The following is a 15,990-nucleotide window of genomic DNA, read 5'->3' as shown; positions in this document are numbered from 1 at the left end:
AACCAGCTTATCCTCATCTCATGGCCACTCGTCGCGGTAATGAACCGGACATAAATAAAATCAAGCAGTGTGACGGGGATCAACCGTCTAGGATATGACGGACTTCTACCGTTCATATTTTCTAAATCAGCACTCACTAGACTAACGTCTCTAAGCAACTTTCTATGACAGCCTATGTATATGCATGTTGTAACGCCCTACTACCTTAGAGCCGTTACTAAGTGAGTTTAAAACAGAAATTGTGCATTTAATTGACTCAAAGTGGTTTCTAAAACCAAAAGTGTGATTAAACCAGAGTTTGAGGCTGTATTCTTTTAAAATGTTTAACTTATTGAAAACGTTAGATATAAAACATCTGGGATCCCAAAATAAGGTTTACAAAACATTTACAACTCAAAAATAGATTTACAACAGGTTTGACTATCAAAAGAATGAGCTAATACAGCCATTTACAAAAAAACTCCCAACCAAAGCAGTCGGGCAGGCCGAACATGTACGCGCCGCCCCCACGCTCTCCATACTCATGGTCGGTTGACTGACTCCTTGCTTTTACCTGCCACACGGAGCACCCGTGAGCCGAAGCCCAGCAAGAAAACCCAAATAACACATAACATATGCAAATAATATCATTGGCATAATTCACTGATAAATAGGAAATCATCAATTAAACAAGCACGGCCATGCCGCCCCAGAGGCCTTACCAAAGCTTGGGGTCTCGGTCATTACCATAGGATAACCCATGTATCCCTTGGGTCCCACCCTGGCTATAGCATCCCATGTGCTGAGCGTTACTTCCGGCCCCGCTGCCGTACCCGGCCTACGCCGCTCTCGGCCTTAGCCGTTCATTCCAATACAATCACACATATAATACATTCAGAAATAGCCATTCAAACATACAACAATTTATCTAAGATTACACATTCGCACGCAATACAATCTAGGGTCGTGCCCTGCAATCATACAGTGGGCCTATGCCCTATTCCCGGGTGTTACGGTTTTCTTACCTGTATTCCGTGCTTTCCGATGCACCACGGTCACGAGCACGGTCCCCTTAGCACGAGCCTCTCCGAAATCCTAGTCACAACACACACATCAACACTTTAAATACTAATCATGCCAAAACCACTTCCCGGGACCAATTCCGTACTCCCGGGACCTCTAAAACCTTAAAACAACACCCCGGAGGCATCCCCCGAACCCCCGGAGCTAAGACCTAAAATTTGCCAAAAAGCTATCCTGAAAATTTGCCTTGTGCCGCGGCACCCATCAGTCAGAAGCTCCCCGCCGCGGCACGCAAAAACCCTGCCGCGGCACACCTTCGCAGACCCAGAATTCTGGGTTTTTCCTGCAATTTTCTCGAGCTTTAACCTCTCCAAATCACCCCAAACCAATACCTAAGCCCCAAAACTCAAATCCAAACCTCATATGAACAATCTAACACCCTACAAACACTAGGATCAAGGTCAAAACATCAACACACCCAAGATCCAAACCTTTGATCTTCAAATTCAGCAACTCAAACAAAAACCCATGAAAATCCTAACTCAAGCATTACATTCCTCAAATCAACACAGAAAATAAACTTAAATAAGCATAAGATCCTTACCTCAAGAGTAGAATCCACCCTAAAAGTTCCTTGATCTCCTCCTAAGCTTCCCACTTCAGCCCCCCTTCAACACCTCTTCTTATTTCTTCTTCTTGCCCTAGCCTTTCTCTCCTCTTCTTTTCCTTCTCTTCTAATTTTATCAAAACCACAAGTGAACCCAAATACTCCAAACCGTATACCCCATATACCCAGCTGAAACTTGCCTATTTGCCTTGCCAAAAGACCAAATTACCCCTTCTTACTAATCCTTCTAAGCTAAACCTTCAAGGGTACTTAAGTCTTTACACTATCATTTCAATTCTACCACTTTCTATCTTGAAACTTGTTACTCACAGCAGTTACAAATGGTTACCAAAATACCAATAACTAATCACTCATTCTCAACTCAACTTATAAGATTCCCGAAGTACCCCTAGGCTCCTCCCGAGCCGGGTACAACATCCCGTTGTGACTTTAGACTAATTGGCTCACTAGGACAGTCTCGGTGCGTGCATCCTGATAATAACATCACACTCACATTGCACGATCACATAATACAATTATCACAGTCGTGCTCTAAAATGGCCAAATTACAATCATGCTCATTCTAAGACAATCAGGTCTACATGCATACTAATTCACATAGTCATCCATCTAAAATAATCAAATAGTTATATAACGTGCAATAAGTCATAATCATGCATAGAACTCATTAAAGACACACACACAATTCCATTATGCCCTCCTGGCACACTACTCCAGGCCCTTAAGCCTTAACACTGAATTTGGGTCGTTACACATGTATCCCTATACTAACATAGAAGACAATAATCATTTCATGTTGCAGCCATACAATATAAGTTGACTTACTTGGAGTCCTTAGCGCTCAGCAAGTTTTCACCCTCCAACGTTCAGTCCAGTTACGCTTAGCCAATACTGTAGTTATACATACAGTATACTCGGATTAATTATGGCACTCATAATTCATTATTATTATTTTGGGCAGTTTGGTCATTTTAATAAAAGTCATTTGTAAGGATTTACAATCCTTATTTGGTTTTAAACCTATTAAGGAAAGTTATACAAAATATTCGAGACTAAACCCTAAGTCTCGGGGAGACCTATCCTAAGGTCTCGATACCTAGGCTCGGGTATCACAATGGTATTTCCCACAATCCGCTAAAAATCTTATTCTTTCAAGGTATCGCTATTAACCCGCACTTTCGACTAGTCGGTTAAAATATGTAAGATTTTAGCCGGTATTATATCCAGAAAATACAAATAAATTCCTTAATTATTTTTAAAGAAAATAAACTCTTTAAATTTTCCTTTTATTTTTCTTAAGGTTTTAATATCTAAAAACTGTTTTAAGAAAATTGCCTAATTTGTCTTAATTAGGAAAACCGTTATAAATTTCTCATCTTGACTAATTAATTTTCCAAAAGCAATTAATCAATTTTACTTACTAGGAAAATAATTTATTTAATTATTTTCTCAAAATATAGGGTTTTAAACCCTCTTTTAATTTATTAACTATTAATAAATTAAATCTCTTATTTTTAGAAAGAATAAAAACTCTTTAATAAAAATAATTCATTTAAACTCAAAGGGTAAATTTTAGTGAAAATATGATTTCAAGACTTACCATTTTATATCTTGAAATAAGCAAAATTTTACTTTTTACCTTATGTTCCAAAATCTCATTTTTACACTAAGTGTGAAAAACCTATTTTTCACATTTTTAACTACATACTTCGTTAGTTCATAACTTGAAATTTACTTACCCAATTGTTACCAAAATTTCCCAATTCCATTTTTGTTATGCCATTTAGGCCTTTGTAAAATCTTAGGTCAAAATGAGCATTTTTGATTGGTGAAATCATTTTCCAACAATGAGGTAAAAATGACCTTATTTTCAAGTCCTTATTTTTTTCCAAACTTTGACAGTTAATAACTTTCAAACCGTTCAATATTTTCTTACCAAATTTTACAGTGGAATAATAGGTTATTCCAGAAATATGTCCACAAAATTTTAGAAAAAACTGGGTTCATTTTCCCTATACAGTGGCTGTCCAAACTTGGTTCCGAAAATAAGAATACGAAAAAACAGTTTTTTTTACCTCAACTTTGAAATAGCATAACTTACTCATTTCTAAACATTTTTTTGTGTTTCAAAAGCTCAATTTTATGTACTCAATCTCAACAACATCACAGTACAATTAAATTTTACAAAACCAATATACAGTGGCTGCTTGACCCCTTGGAAGTCACAGCTCAAAACATGTTTTGTTTTAGGGTATCCTACAAAACCCTTGGGGGTTTTGGTTCCCATTTTCAAAAATCAATACACATGCATCATAAAAATTATTAAACAACTACCATAACCTTATTACATCACCAACAAGAAACTTTAAGCATTAGATATACAAAATAATGCTTAAAACTAAAAACCCTACAACCAAAATCATCAAAAGTAAACTTTTTACCTCTTTGGTGTTCTTGCTTAAGGTTTGGACCTTCCTATTAGCTTTGGCTCCTCCAAAACCTTTCAAAAACCCTAACCAACTTCCCCCAACAACATAGTTAATTAGCTATTTGAAACTCTAAGCTTAAAACTTTACAAAAGCCTAGATTAGTGAAGGTTTACCTTAGGGAAAATACTTCCTAGACCAAGACTTAGCCTCCAAGTTTTCCTTGGTGTTCTTGAGGTTGAATATTGAGAGAACACTTTGAATGGTCTTAAAAAATCAGATGAGAGTGAATGAGAGAGGGAGAGTGGTCGGATTTGGGGGTTAGAATGGCTCACACAACTCTTCAAAATATCACAAAACACTTTAGTGCTTTTCTACCCACTTGCCCACTTGACTTCTTAATTAAAATGGGAGTTAAACTTTATAAAATTGGGTTCACACCACTCTAAAACACCACATGGCCGGCCACCCTTTTCCATATATGATCATTTCATTATTTTTTAATTTTTTTTTTTTATTATTAAAGGTTAATAAAAGTTTCATAAGAAGAAAAGTCCAAATTGGCTTTTGACACCTTTTTTCTTTCACTCTTATTAAGTTTTAATCACCAAACTTAACATTAATTAATTAAATTAAATGTCTCTCACATTTAATTTAATTAATCACATAGTAAAATTTAACCTAAGGTCCATTCATGGAATAAAATTCCCCATTTCGATAAAATTAGGCATTTAACACAAAATGCCCTAAAATTTCCATTTTCTTTTAGGTTTATTATTTTTGACCAAACTTTAACTTTTATGAATGTATTTTATGCCCAAAATATAATTTCCATGATTTTTCATTTTATTTTCCGAGATTTTTACCCGATCAGGATTTTTGTGTCGGTCCAGGACCGAAAGTCTTATCTTGACTTTTAAAATCACAAAATTCATATTTTGGCTAGCAATAACTCATGGAATACTTACAAACAAAATATAATATTATTTAAAATAATATTCTTAACCCGGGGAAAAATCCCGACCCGAGTCGTTTAAAGGTACCCGAAAATGCAGGACGTTACATAATCAATAGGTAAGGAGGGACAATGGGTCGCATGGCCCAAATCAGGCGTGGGATGTCTGAACACGCATGTTTATACTTCGTGTCCGAGAATTCAGGAATAGAATAGACACGTGATGTCTTGGATATGCACGTTTATATTGCGTGGTTGACTTTACAAGGATTCGGGGGTGTCAGGCCTCTGATGCACTACGAGCTTAATGTGGTGATAGCTCGTAGTTCTCATCATGTCGACACAATGGCCCCAAGGAGTAGCTAAATGATTAACCAGCTCGGGCTGGTTAAATTAGGGGATGGTAGCAAATAGCTCCGGGTGGTCGGCTGACACATGGCAGACCGAGTTAAGCCCTTTCTTAGCTCGCCGAAGTGCACGGATATTTAGGGCGTACAATGTAGATGATATGTTGATTTTGAGTAATGACATGAGCGGAATAATAGAAACGAAGAGGTTTTTATCTTCTAACTTTAAATGAAAGACCTTGGAGGGGTGGATACCATTCCAGATATCAAAGTTAGAAGGAATAGTGGAGGTTTTGTGTTGAGTCAAACCCATTATGTCGAGAAAGTTCTTGATAAATTTAGTCATCTCAAAATCAAAAAGGCAAATACATCATTCAATTCAAACATGAAGTTTAAAAAGAATGAGGGAAGAGCGGTGGCTCAATTGGAATATGCAAGTGCAATAGGAAGCCTAATGTACACCGCTCATTGCACAAGAGCAGATATTGCATATGCATGGAATAAGCTTAGTAGGTTTACTAACAATCTAAGTACCAAGCATTGGAAGGATATTGAGAGGATTCTTTGTAACCTTAAGAGTACTAAAGAATATAGTCTTCACTATACAAACTTTCCATAGATACTTGAAGGATATTCCGACACAAGTTGGATATCGGGAGTGGGAGATAATCTCTCCACCATCGGTTGGGTGTTTACTCTTGGAGGAGGTGCAATCTCATGGGGCTCCAAGAAGCAAACTTGTATATCACACTCAACCATGAAAGCGGAGTTTATAGCTCTAGCAGCAACCGGCAAAGAGGTTGAGTGGCTTAGGGATCTCATGTTGGATATCTCTTTTTATCGCGGATATGGTATTAGCAATTTCAATACATTGTGATAGCCAATCCACACTTGCTAGAGCATATAATAGCGTGTATAATGGAAAGTCTAGACATATTAGTCTAAGACATGAATATGTGAGACAATTGATTCAAGATGAAATCATATTGATCTCATATTTTAAGACAAGTGAGAACTTAGTGGATCCATTTACAAAACCTCTTGTGAAGAGGTTAGTAGGTTCCACTTCAAAAGGGATGGGACTGAAACTCCTAGAAGAATAGATTCACCAATGATGGCAACCCAACTCCAAACTTGTGAACAACAAGGGAAAACATTCAATGGGTAAGAACAATTCATTGATAAGTGAATGGTTTCAACAATAAAACTTTGGTAAGTTCTTTCCGAGATGGTTAGTGTTGGTTTCTACCGAGTAAGGATTGAGTCAGGGGCTTTTAATGAAGTTTAGTTGAGTGCAACAAGCATCTCTAAAGGTAGCAAAGATGTTGTAAGAACTTCACCTATGTGAACTTAGAGGTGGTGCCACCTCTCATAGGAGTTGGAGTTTCTCCCCAGAAAGTTCATGGAGGGATGGGTACATGCCCATATGAGTGCTAAGCAAGAAAGTGGGAAAATAAAAGATCTAGTGGGGGTGTTTGAGGTATTACCGATCTTATCATAAGGAATACTTGGTCCAAGCTTTTAAGATACCAATGATTTCGATAACTCTTTGTGGTATCTTTACTAAGGTAAAGTTCAAGTCAAAAGGCACTTTACTTTAGGTGCCAAAACGGTTTGAGCTAGAGGTTGAGGCTTGTATTTAACCAAGTGGGGGGAATGTTATGATTGGTTAAATACAAAGGATAAGTGTTGTTATACAAGCTAGGTATAAAACACTTAGTGAACTTCACACATTGAAGATGTGAAATTTGAGTTTCAATTGTAGGCACTTAAAAAATTGTGTTTTTGGGTCCAAAGTGATATATGAAGGTATCTAAGGATCCACAAAAGGCTTGGTAGTATTTGAACCTATTATAGGCCCATTGGATGGGTCAAAAGTCGGAGGGGGTGGCAATGCGTCACCTCTTAGGAGGCGTTGCATCGCCTGGATGCAAAGGACTGAAAAAGCCCTAGTAGGCGATGCGTCGCCTACAGGTAGGCGACGCGTCGCCTGACGTGTCTGTACGGACATGTGTTTTAAGCTCCAAATGACGAGTTATTTAGCTCTAATCCGATTGTTTAGACCTAATGATGGTGCCTATAAAAGGGTCCTCTTAGTGTTTTGGAAGACATGATCACTCTCACAAATATCTCTCTAACCTCTCTCTCTCTCTCTCTCTCTCTCTCTCTCTCTCTCTCTCTAGCTTTCAAGAATCTCTAGTTTTCACCAAGAAACTCATAAAAAAAAGTGTTTGACCTTGTGAGTTTAAGGCTTATTCAATCCCTATTCTTATTTCCTCTTAGAAAAGGCATCAAGCATCAATGGTGGCTAGGAAATAGAGAATTAGGACAGCAATAAGAATCATGTATAAGCCTTGGTTTTGTGTTTTTTGCACTGAAGAAGGAAAATCTCAAAGTGGTGGTTCTTCAAGGGTTTTGAAGGTTCATCAAGGTTGAAGAAGATTGTTCTACAACTAGGGTTTGCATCATCTTTCTCAATCTTTCTTTGATCTTTGTCAACCATTATTTTGTGTAGATTCTAGATATTGTGGTGGTGTAATCTCACTCTCCCCCAACATTCTCTACATACATTTCATTCAAAGTTCATCAAGTTAATCTCATTAAACACTTTCCATAACATAACTTACCACTTATGCAAAGTAACTAATCATAAAAAAAAAAAGTTTAAACTTACAACATTCTTACTTTATTCTTCTTTTCTACTATTTAGATCATAATCTTTTACTAGATAAATCATGTCCTCCATATACAGATAATTTAGTTTTGACCACTGACACAAAATTTGGATAGGTTGTCTTTAAAGGCTTATTAATATGAGTGAAAATTATACTAGCAATTTTTTTTTTCCACTTAAACTATTTATTTCCATTTGTTGATATTTCTACGGGTTTTTTTTAGTTTTCAAATATATAAATTTTAGATTCTCATATATATATATATACTAGGTTAATTGTATTAAGTTTTTATAATTTTCATATAAATTTTAAATAAATAAACAATATTATATATAAAAGAATGACATAAATATATTAAAAAAATTTAATTAAAACATTATTTATGATTTAAATATATATATATATATAATAACTTTTTAGATCACAAACTACCATATTTAACGTACAAAATATTTATGATATTATTCAAATTATACTAATAATTGGAGAAGAAGTTTGATTATTCTTGCTAAAAGAGAAATATTATTATAATTTTTTTTGTAGTTATACAGACATACTATTTGTACACACACGACACTTACATATAATATATTTATAATATTTATTATTATTTAATATGAATATATTTACATAAGTTAGATTAAGTAATAAAAAAATAACATGTTTTCTTTTTAAATAAATGGTGAATTTTTTAATAAAAATTAAGATTATATATTATATATTATTATAATGATATTTTATAACATTTGAATTTATATTAATATAATTATTAACTATCTAATTTTGTATTAAATATTATTATAATAATAATATTTTGTAATATGTGAATTTATATTAATATAATTACTATATATTTATTCTACAATAATTTTATAAAATTAGGATTATATATTATATATTATTGTTATTGTAATAATAATATTTTATAACATTTGAATTTATATAAACATAATTATCAAAAAATTAGTCGTATATTATATATTATTATAATAATTACATTTTAGAACATTTAAATTTATATTAATATCATTATTAAATATTTATTCTTGTATTGAATATTATTATAATAATGATATTTTATAATATTTGATTTTATATTAATGTAATTAAAAAATACTTAGTTTTCGTTAGTTTTAAAAATATATTCCGTTAATTATTTAGAATATTATGTTAAAATTTAAAAAAAATATTAAGAAAAATTGTTAAATGCACGCTTTTTATATATAAAAATATATATATGTATATGTTAATAAGTAATTCATAAAAATTTTATATAATTAAATTGTATTTTAGAAAAGTTGATTAGATTAAAAACCTTGTAATTTTGGCTTTTTGAGAGTTAACTTTTTAAAACTTAGATGTAGTAAAGCCATATTTTTATATATTTGTTAGTTATTTATTTATTTTTGTCGGGTATACATTACTATTAAATTCCCATATTTTTTTAAATTTCCCTTAATATAATTCAAATTGAACTTGGGTTAAGCTGTTTTCACATATTTCCACCTATATATTAAATCAAGATGTAGACAGAATTTTTATATGAATATTGCTGTGGAACACTATTTGGTGTCTCACACCGCATGGAGAACTATGATTAGTACAATTTGATGTCAGGTAACACATTTTATTTTAAATTTTATGTAAAACCTAATAATACATTTCATCAATAGTTATTTATCGCATTATGTAAAGTTGGCTCATTTAGGTAACACTATTTTTGATATAGCAAGAGTAATGATATGTGATCTCAGAATATGCACTCAAATATTATAAACGGTGATATAACAATTTCTTTTAGTCAATCACATTTATTTAAATTGAGACATGCTGTTTTAGATTCAACATTTATTTCCCTTATAAATCCATCATCCTTTTGTTTCAGGCGGAAGATTGGGATTATAATGATATGTTTAAGAGATTAAATAAAAAAACCTCATTTTTTTAACAATTGTACTCACGCTTCCAACAATCAAGGCAACATTGGTATCAGCTTAAAATAAATAGCAAAACTTTCATTACCAAAAACCCAAGCTCTAACAAATAAAAAAGGCTTCCAAAAAATGTAAATATGTTGGAGAAAGATTACTTTATATATACACTGCTACCTACTTTCATGTGCGTTTCTAGTGTAATATAGTACAGCTTCTAGATCAGCCAATTAGTATCCCCATTGAAAGATCTTAAGGTCACCATCGGATGCCATAGCAATGAAATTTGTACATTTTAATACTCTAGGGGAGAAAGAGAAAACAAACATTAAAAAACTAACCATTTTCTGACTTGACTAAATCGAAACTTATGTTAGAGCTTTGTGAACTGTTCCTCTGATGATGGCAATCTCAACCTCTTTTACTTTGTCAAAAGATCTCTGCTCATGAAAGAAAAAAGGTGGAAATCAATTTATATCCTGCAAAATAACAAATTAGCGCAGCAGCCAAAAGCAGGAACAAAGTCTCTCCTTGATACCAATAAACGAATAAAGTCTCTCTCGATTCCTTGATACAAATAAACAAAAGGGTATACCTAAACAATTAAACACACTCAACAGCCACATAATATTTTAGTAAATAACACGAAGTTTCTCAGTTAGCTAGAGACAAGTGCAAAGATATAATCGGAACACAATGAAGTGAATACGAAAAAAGAGGCACCCCAAAAACTTTCTTCTCTGAGCTGCCCCTCTCCAGGGAAATTTTGGTATAGAAAGGTTGGTAGAGAAATAGAATGATTTTTATGGGGAATAACACCGATGTGAATGACCATGTTTGAGGGAAGATTTGGAGAAAAGTATTTATGGAGGTTTGGTAGTGGAGAATCCAAGTCAAGATCTGATAAGGCCATGGTTGCAGCATCCTAAAGTTCCTTGGCTGTGTAGTCAGGCCATGATGATCAACCTATGGGCAGGCATCCCAAGTCAAAAATCCGAGCCAACCTCTCCTAGAATAACCATTTTTACAGTGGGAAATTAAAGAAGGATCCTCGCTATTTAGTTTGTGGGACGTGATTTGAATTGAGGGATTGTTGGAACATGCACTGGGAGAAATTGTAGGGATTCATTGCATTATTGCATTATTGGAGAGATACAACCCAAAACAATAGACTAACTAATTATCAAGTTCTTTATTTTAGAAACAGAGATAAAATAGAACCTTCTAGGAGAATCTTAGAATTCCTGTAACAGCCTAACTAATATTCAAACAATTCAAATAAATAAACATAAATACAGAAAAAAGATCAGGAATATTCTACAATTACCATTCCTGCTAATCTGACATTTCCTCTTCTAGTGCTGGAATTTGGCGGAAACGTGCAAAATGTCGGGAATATGACACTTCTCTTTTATGTGACATAACTGATCGCTTCTGCTTTGCTGAAAACCCATTCCCAGTAAGTGAATCAAACAAATTTCCCATGTCCATTTCCTTATGGACACCACGAGTTTCATATAGGAAACTGACAAGCATGATAAGAAGGGGAAACATAAATAACATAAGAATAGAAATGGCTCTGCTCTACTTTGAAATGTAACTTGTAACGAAAAGGGAGAGGTATACTAAAATTAAATTTAGAAAAACGAAAAGGAAAACTATGAGTGAAAAAGCTATAAACAACAACAGGTGTTCAATAAATAAAATATTGGAGGCAATAACATCAATAAACACCCATAAATGCTTACTAATAGAAAAGAAAATCTATGTACCACAGATTCCTACGACATTGGAAATGAAAATAAAATAAATAAAAGCTGCTGGAATTTTGAATGAACCAAGGAACCATACTGTTCACGTAAAATTTTAAATGCTTCTTTTGTGGCATAAGGCAACCCTGTCTTTGGATCACGGTACCTACAACACCAATGAAATAATTTAAGTTGCAGAGTGATAGTGTGTATATACCAATGTTAAAAGTTGTTTGATGTCAGACATTATTGGGCATCGATTTCTCTATATGCATTGGAAAAAGATTTTGTTTCCATTTACTAAACCAATATGGTATAAAGAGGTCCAAATGAAATGGGAACAGATAGTATGCAATTACTAAGGATGAAAAACATTAGAGCACTTACTTGGCAGGTAAACCAGTAACCGCACAGACAGCTTTCTCAGGATCTGCAAAGAGATTGAGAAAAATCGAATTCAAAACAAAATGCTTGATATGGAAATTGTGATCATAAAGATGCTTGAGGAATGTTGTATTTACTTACATGGAACAGGTGTTGTTGGTATCTGCGACTGAAATGACAAACCTTTACTAAATTCCAGGTAAGAACAACCTACAGGAAATGCAAAGGTAGAGAAAACAACTTTAGGCCATTTCACATTCCATGAAAATTAGAACTAGAGTATAGGCTTCATCATTAAAACAAAACATAATAACCAAAATGGAAAAATTACCATCTTTTGAATAGTATCTTATTTGTGGACCACTGTAGACAGCTTTATGTATAATTGCTCTTTTCTTAACTTCTTCCTCTCTTGCTAAAACTTTCTCCAAATTCCTCAAGTTCATGATTTCTGCAAAATTGCAGGTGTTGCAATGCACACTAAGTTCAGCATAGAAAGTATCAAAATCAGTTTCAAAGCTTAAGGTAGAATAACCACCTATCACTTTTAGACTTTTAGTATTTAAATTAATTATAAACCTGTTTGGGCTGCCTCCAAAAGCATTTCTTCTTGAGTCATCCTCTTCTCCTCACCTTCCTTTTTTCTCTTTATTGGCTGAGCGTTCAAAGAAAAATAACTTATTTTAATAAAGCTGTATCACTACACATCTCCACAGTTAAAATGTCTACAAGCATATCAATCATACAAATAGAGATTAAATGCAAAATTTAAAAATCCCCACAATGAAAGATCCATATTCATAAATTTAGTATCCAATACACAATTTCCCAAATTTAGACAACAAGCAACAGATATCGCTATAAGCTTATAAAATATGCTGACCCTCATGGTAGCTTGCAAGGCTGCTCGTATGGCATCTCTCTCAGCTTGTCTATTAATAACTGCAGTTCTTGTAGATTTCCTCACAATTCTTTCTCCTTCAACATCCTCAGGAGCATCCTGGGGCTGTTCAGTGGGCTGTTCATTTGCTTTCTCCATCTCCATCTCATCCTCATCCTTGTGATCATCTTCCAAATCAGAGAGCACTTTCTTCTTCTTTTGCTTTCTTTTCACCAATGTCTTCCCTGGAAACATCAACCGCTTCTTCGGCCGCACCCTAATAAAGGTCATTCAACCTTTAGAATAAAAGAAAACATCCTAAGACAAATCTCAAAATTAGTACTGGTTTAAAGCTCAACCTTTCATCAACTTCATTGTTGTCTGCTTCTTCTGGCTCTGGCTCCTACCAAAACAATTAAAGCAAATTAAAGTAAGAAAATAATTAAATAAATACAGTTCCCTGGGTTTTCTTTCTTTTTTTTTATTATTTTGGGAAATCATAAAGAAGAAATGCAATGTAACCCACATCTTCATCAAAGTCACTATCGAATTCATCAGCAACCTCTGCCTCTTCTGCATAGTTAACATCATCCTCTTCCTACCAAACACACAAACTTTAACTAGTTAATATAGTTACTAAATTTAATACAAAAGAAAATGTTTTAATAACTACAAACCTCTTTAAGAGCATCCTGGTTCCAAAACAACTCATCAACTTCAACTTCATCATCTAACAACTTGGTCATTCTGGTAAAAACAAAATAAACTTAAGAGCTAAACAAAGTAATACTTGAATAGGGAGTTAAAGGAATATGGGTTTGCTACCTCTTCCCCCTGGTAAGCCGAGTGGTACGGTCGAGTAAAACAGGAGTATCTTCCTTGGAAACATCCATGGTTGACCAATAGTATGAAAAACAGAGAAATTGGTGCCTTTCCCAAGAAATATAGGAATGCAGAACCCGATTATTTCTGGCAGAAAAACAATTACCTTCACATAACATTTTCACTTAAAATAACCTTTCAAACTGCTTTACAATAAACATAAGAAGCAACACAAACACACACAAGCTTAAATATATATACACACACACACACACACACACACACACACATATATATATATAAATGAATACATACAAACATACATATATCTATTACCTCAGGAGAGCTGAATTCAAATATATGTAGCTTCAATTTTTTCAATAGCCATATCTTAAATTAAAGTCCCCGTGTACCCTTAAAATAACCACCAAATGCTCGAACATTAGTGCAATTCGACATTGTTATAATAAACTATAGTTTAAAAGAAAAAGAGTGAAAAAAATCCTTAAAAAGTAGCAAAGATTACTCTTTAAGTAAAAAACCACTTTGCCCAAAGCCGAAGATCACTTCTCCCTTTTTAGGTCATTATTAACTAAGTAAATACTATTCGGGAATTTTATCAAACACCTTAAGCACACGCAGCACTTAAACTAATCTCGCAAGGCTCATTTTCATGTTATGGTTTAGGATTATAACTCTTCTACTAGAGTTCAAGTTACGGACCACCAATTGCGCTTCCACTCGTCCACAAAAAACGCTTAGGGCCTTGACACTCAGATGATTTGGGAAAAACTGTTTCTGATGTCTCAATAGGAGATCCAAAAAAAAAAACAATGTGAACTAAATTTATTTGCGATCAATTCTAGTAAGAATTACTACAAACACCAGGCGAGCAGGTTCAATACACAAACTCCAAATAATATATTGCTATATAAGGGTTTAGCAGGGGAAAAATAGTGTAAATGAAAATTGAGTGTTCAATAGACAGTGGGATGTTTTGCGATTTAGTGAACCAAAATAACAGAATTGATATTGAAATTGTAGAAAGAAAGAACAAAAAATGCACACAGAGATGAATCAGTACCTGGTAGAGAAAAGAGAGCCCTTTTGCTTCGTTCTGTGGCAATGGAAAGTGTTTTCAGTTAATACTGGAAAACAGAGGATGAAAAGCTAGAGATGAGATGGACTGCTGAACATGGCGGAAGAACAAAAACGTAGGGATTTTTTTTTTTTGGAGAGTTTCTTCTTTCTTTCTCGAGAGATATATGGCTTCTTTTTTTTTTTTTTTTTTTTGCCACTTAATTGTATGGGATATTTTTTTTCATGACAAAATGTTATATGGGAATTTCACTTTGGCTTTCTTTTTTATCTTTACAAATATATATAGCTTTTTATTTCATATATAAATATATAATTTTACAAATAAGTCTCGTTCTTTAATTTTGTGATTGCATTAGTACTTTTGTGAATTTTTTGGTGCAAAATAACCTTAGTAGTGTATGAAAGTGTTACACTCAAATTTCGAGGATGAATAAATGAGGCACGAAAAACGTAAGCTCGAAGAAAACAAACAGTGGTTGAATACTTGTATAAATATGCATGATTCCTAACATGTTGTTGGAATCGAACACAAGTTTAAAGACTCAAGCTTAAGTTTCAAGCTCGAAAGAAAGAATCTTCTCCGATGCATATGAGTGTTGTTCGAGATTTAGTTGTAGGCTCGAAAGCATTGGTCTCCGAAGATTGAGTTCGATGAAAAACCACTAGGTGAGGGGTGGCTGACTAGAATACCAAGCTCGAAATTATGTTGATCTCGAAAGCACGTTAACCTTGCATTCGAGGTCAGCAACACGTTTTGCACTCAACAGCTATTAGGAGATCCCTATTCCTTGGGGATTTGTTGTTATCTGATAATTAAATCTCAATTATCATGGGATATTATGTATTTAATGTATTGATTTACATTTATTTCATATTAAAATAATTGGTTGTAACTTTCTTGAATCAGGGGAAGATATTCTCCTAACTAGACTTATAAATAGTCTGGTAATTATCATATGTATTCACACACAAACTGATTTTGAGAATACTCCATCGAATTGCTCTGAGAAAGCTTTGAGAGAGTATTGAGATTAATAATATTAACTCGTAGACTAGGTAGATTTTAAACTACTGAACCATGTAAAAGT

General features: G+C 33.8%; 1 protein-coding gene and 1 long non-coding RNA gene across 9 annotated transcripts; both read right to left on the bottom strand.

Moving 5' to 3' along the window:
- Positions 1-281: 281 nt before the first annotated feature.
- Positions 282-4,550, bottom strand: LOC133801879 (uncharacterized). 2 transcript variants are annotated; one of them, XR_009877041.1, is made up of 6 exons: positions 4,233-4,545; positions 4,072-4,150; positions 2,456-2,521; positions 1,005-1,074; positions 702-833; positions 282-553 (listed from the first exon to the last, which is right to left on the bottom strand). It is a non-coding gene; the product is annotated as an uncharacterized LOC133801879 (long non-coding RNA). The 2 variants fall into 2 exon arrangements; XR_009877040.1 differs by having other exon boundaries at positions 702-1,074; positions 4,233-4,550.
- Positions 4,551-10,027: 5,477 nt separating this feature from the next.
- On the bottom strand, positions 10,028-15,114 carry LOC133802574 (SWR1 complex subunit 2). 7 transcript variants are annotated; one of them, XM_062240910.1, is made up of 14 exons: positions 14,886-15,108; positions 14,138-14,215; positions 13,805-13,967; positions 13,657-13,726; positions 13,506-13,577; positions 13,339-13,382; positions 12,983-13,256; positions 12,679-12,754; positions 12,431-12,550; positions 12,241-12,309; positions 12,103-12,145; positions 11,816-11,881; positions 11,292-11,489; positions 10,028-10,404 (listed from the first exon to the last, which is right to left on the bottom strand). In XM_062240910.1, exons 3-13 carry the CDS (start codon positions 13,870-13,872, stop codon positions 11,300-11,302), a joined length of 1,092 nt encoding a protein of 363 aa, XP_062096894.1. In that variant the 5' UTR covers positions 13,873-13,967; positions 14,138-14,215; positions 14,886-15,108; the 3' UTR covers positions 10,028-10,404; positions 11,292-11,299. The 7 variants fall into 7 exon arrangements, with proteins under 7 accessions (XP_062096894.1, XP_062096895.1, XP_062096896.1 ...); XM_062240911.1 differs by having other exon boundaries at positions 13,805-13,948; XM_062240912.1 differs by having other exon boundaries at positions 13,805-13,909.
- Between the last annotated feature and the right edge of the window lie 876 nt (positions 15,115-15,990).

This window comes from Humulus lupulus, chromosome 9, assembly GCF_963169125.1.
Source record: "Humulus lupulus chromosome 9, drHumLupu1.1, whole genome shotgun sequence".
Taxonomy (NCBI): domain Eukaryota; kingdom Viridiplantae; phylum Streptophyta; class Magnoliopsida; order Rosales; family Cannabaceae; genus Humulus; species Humulus lupulus.
This window is presented reverse-complemented; position numbering and strand designations above follow the sequence as displayed.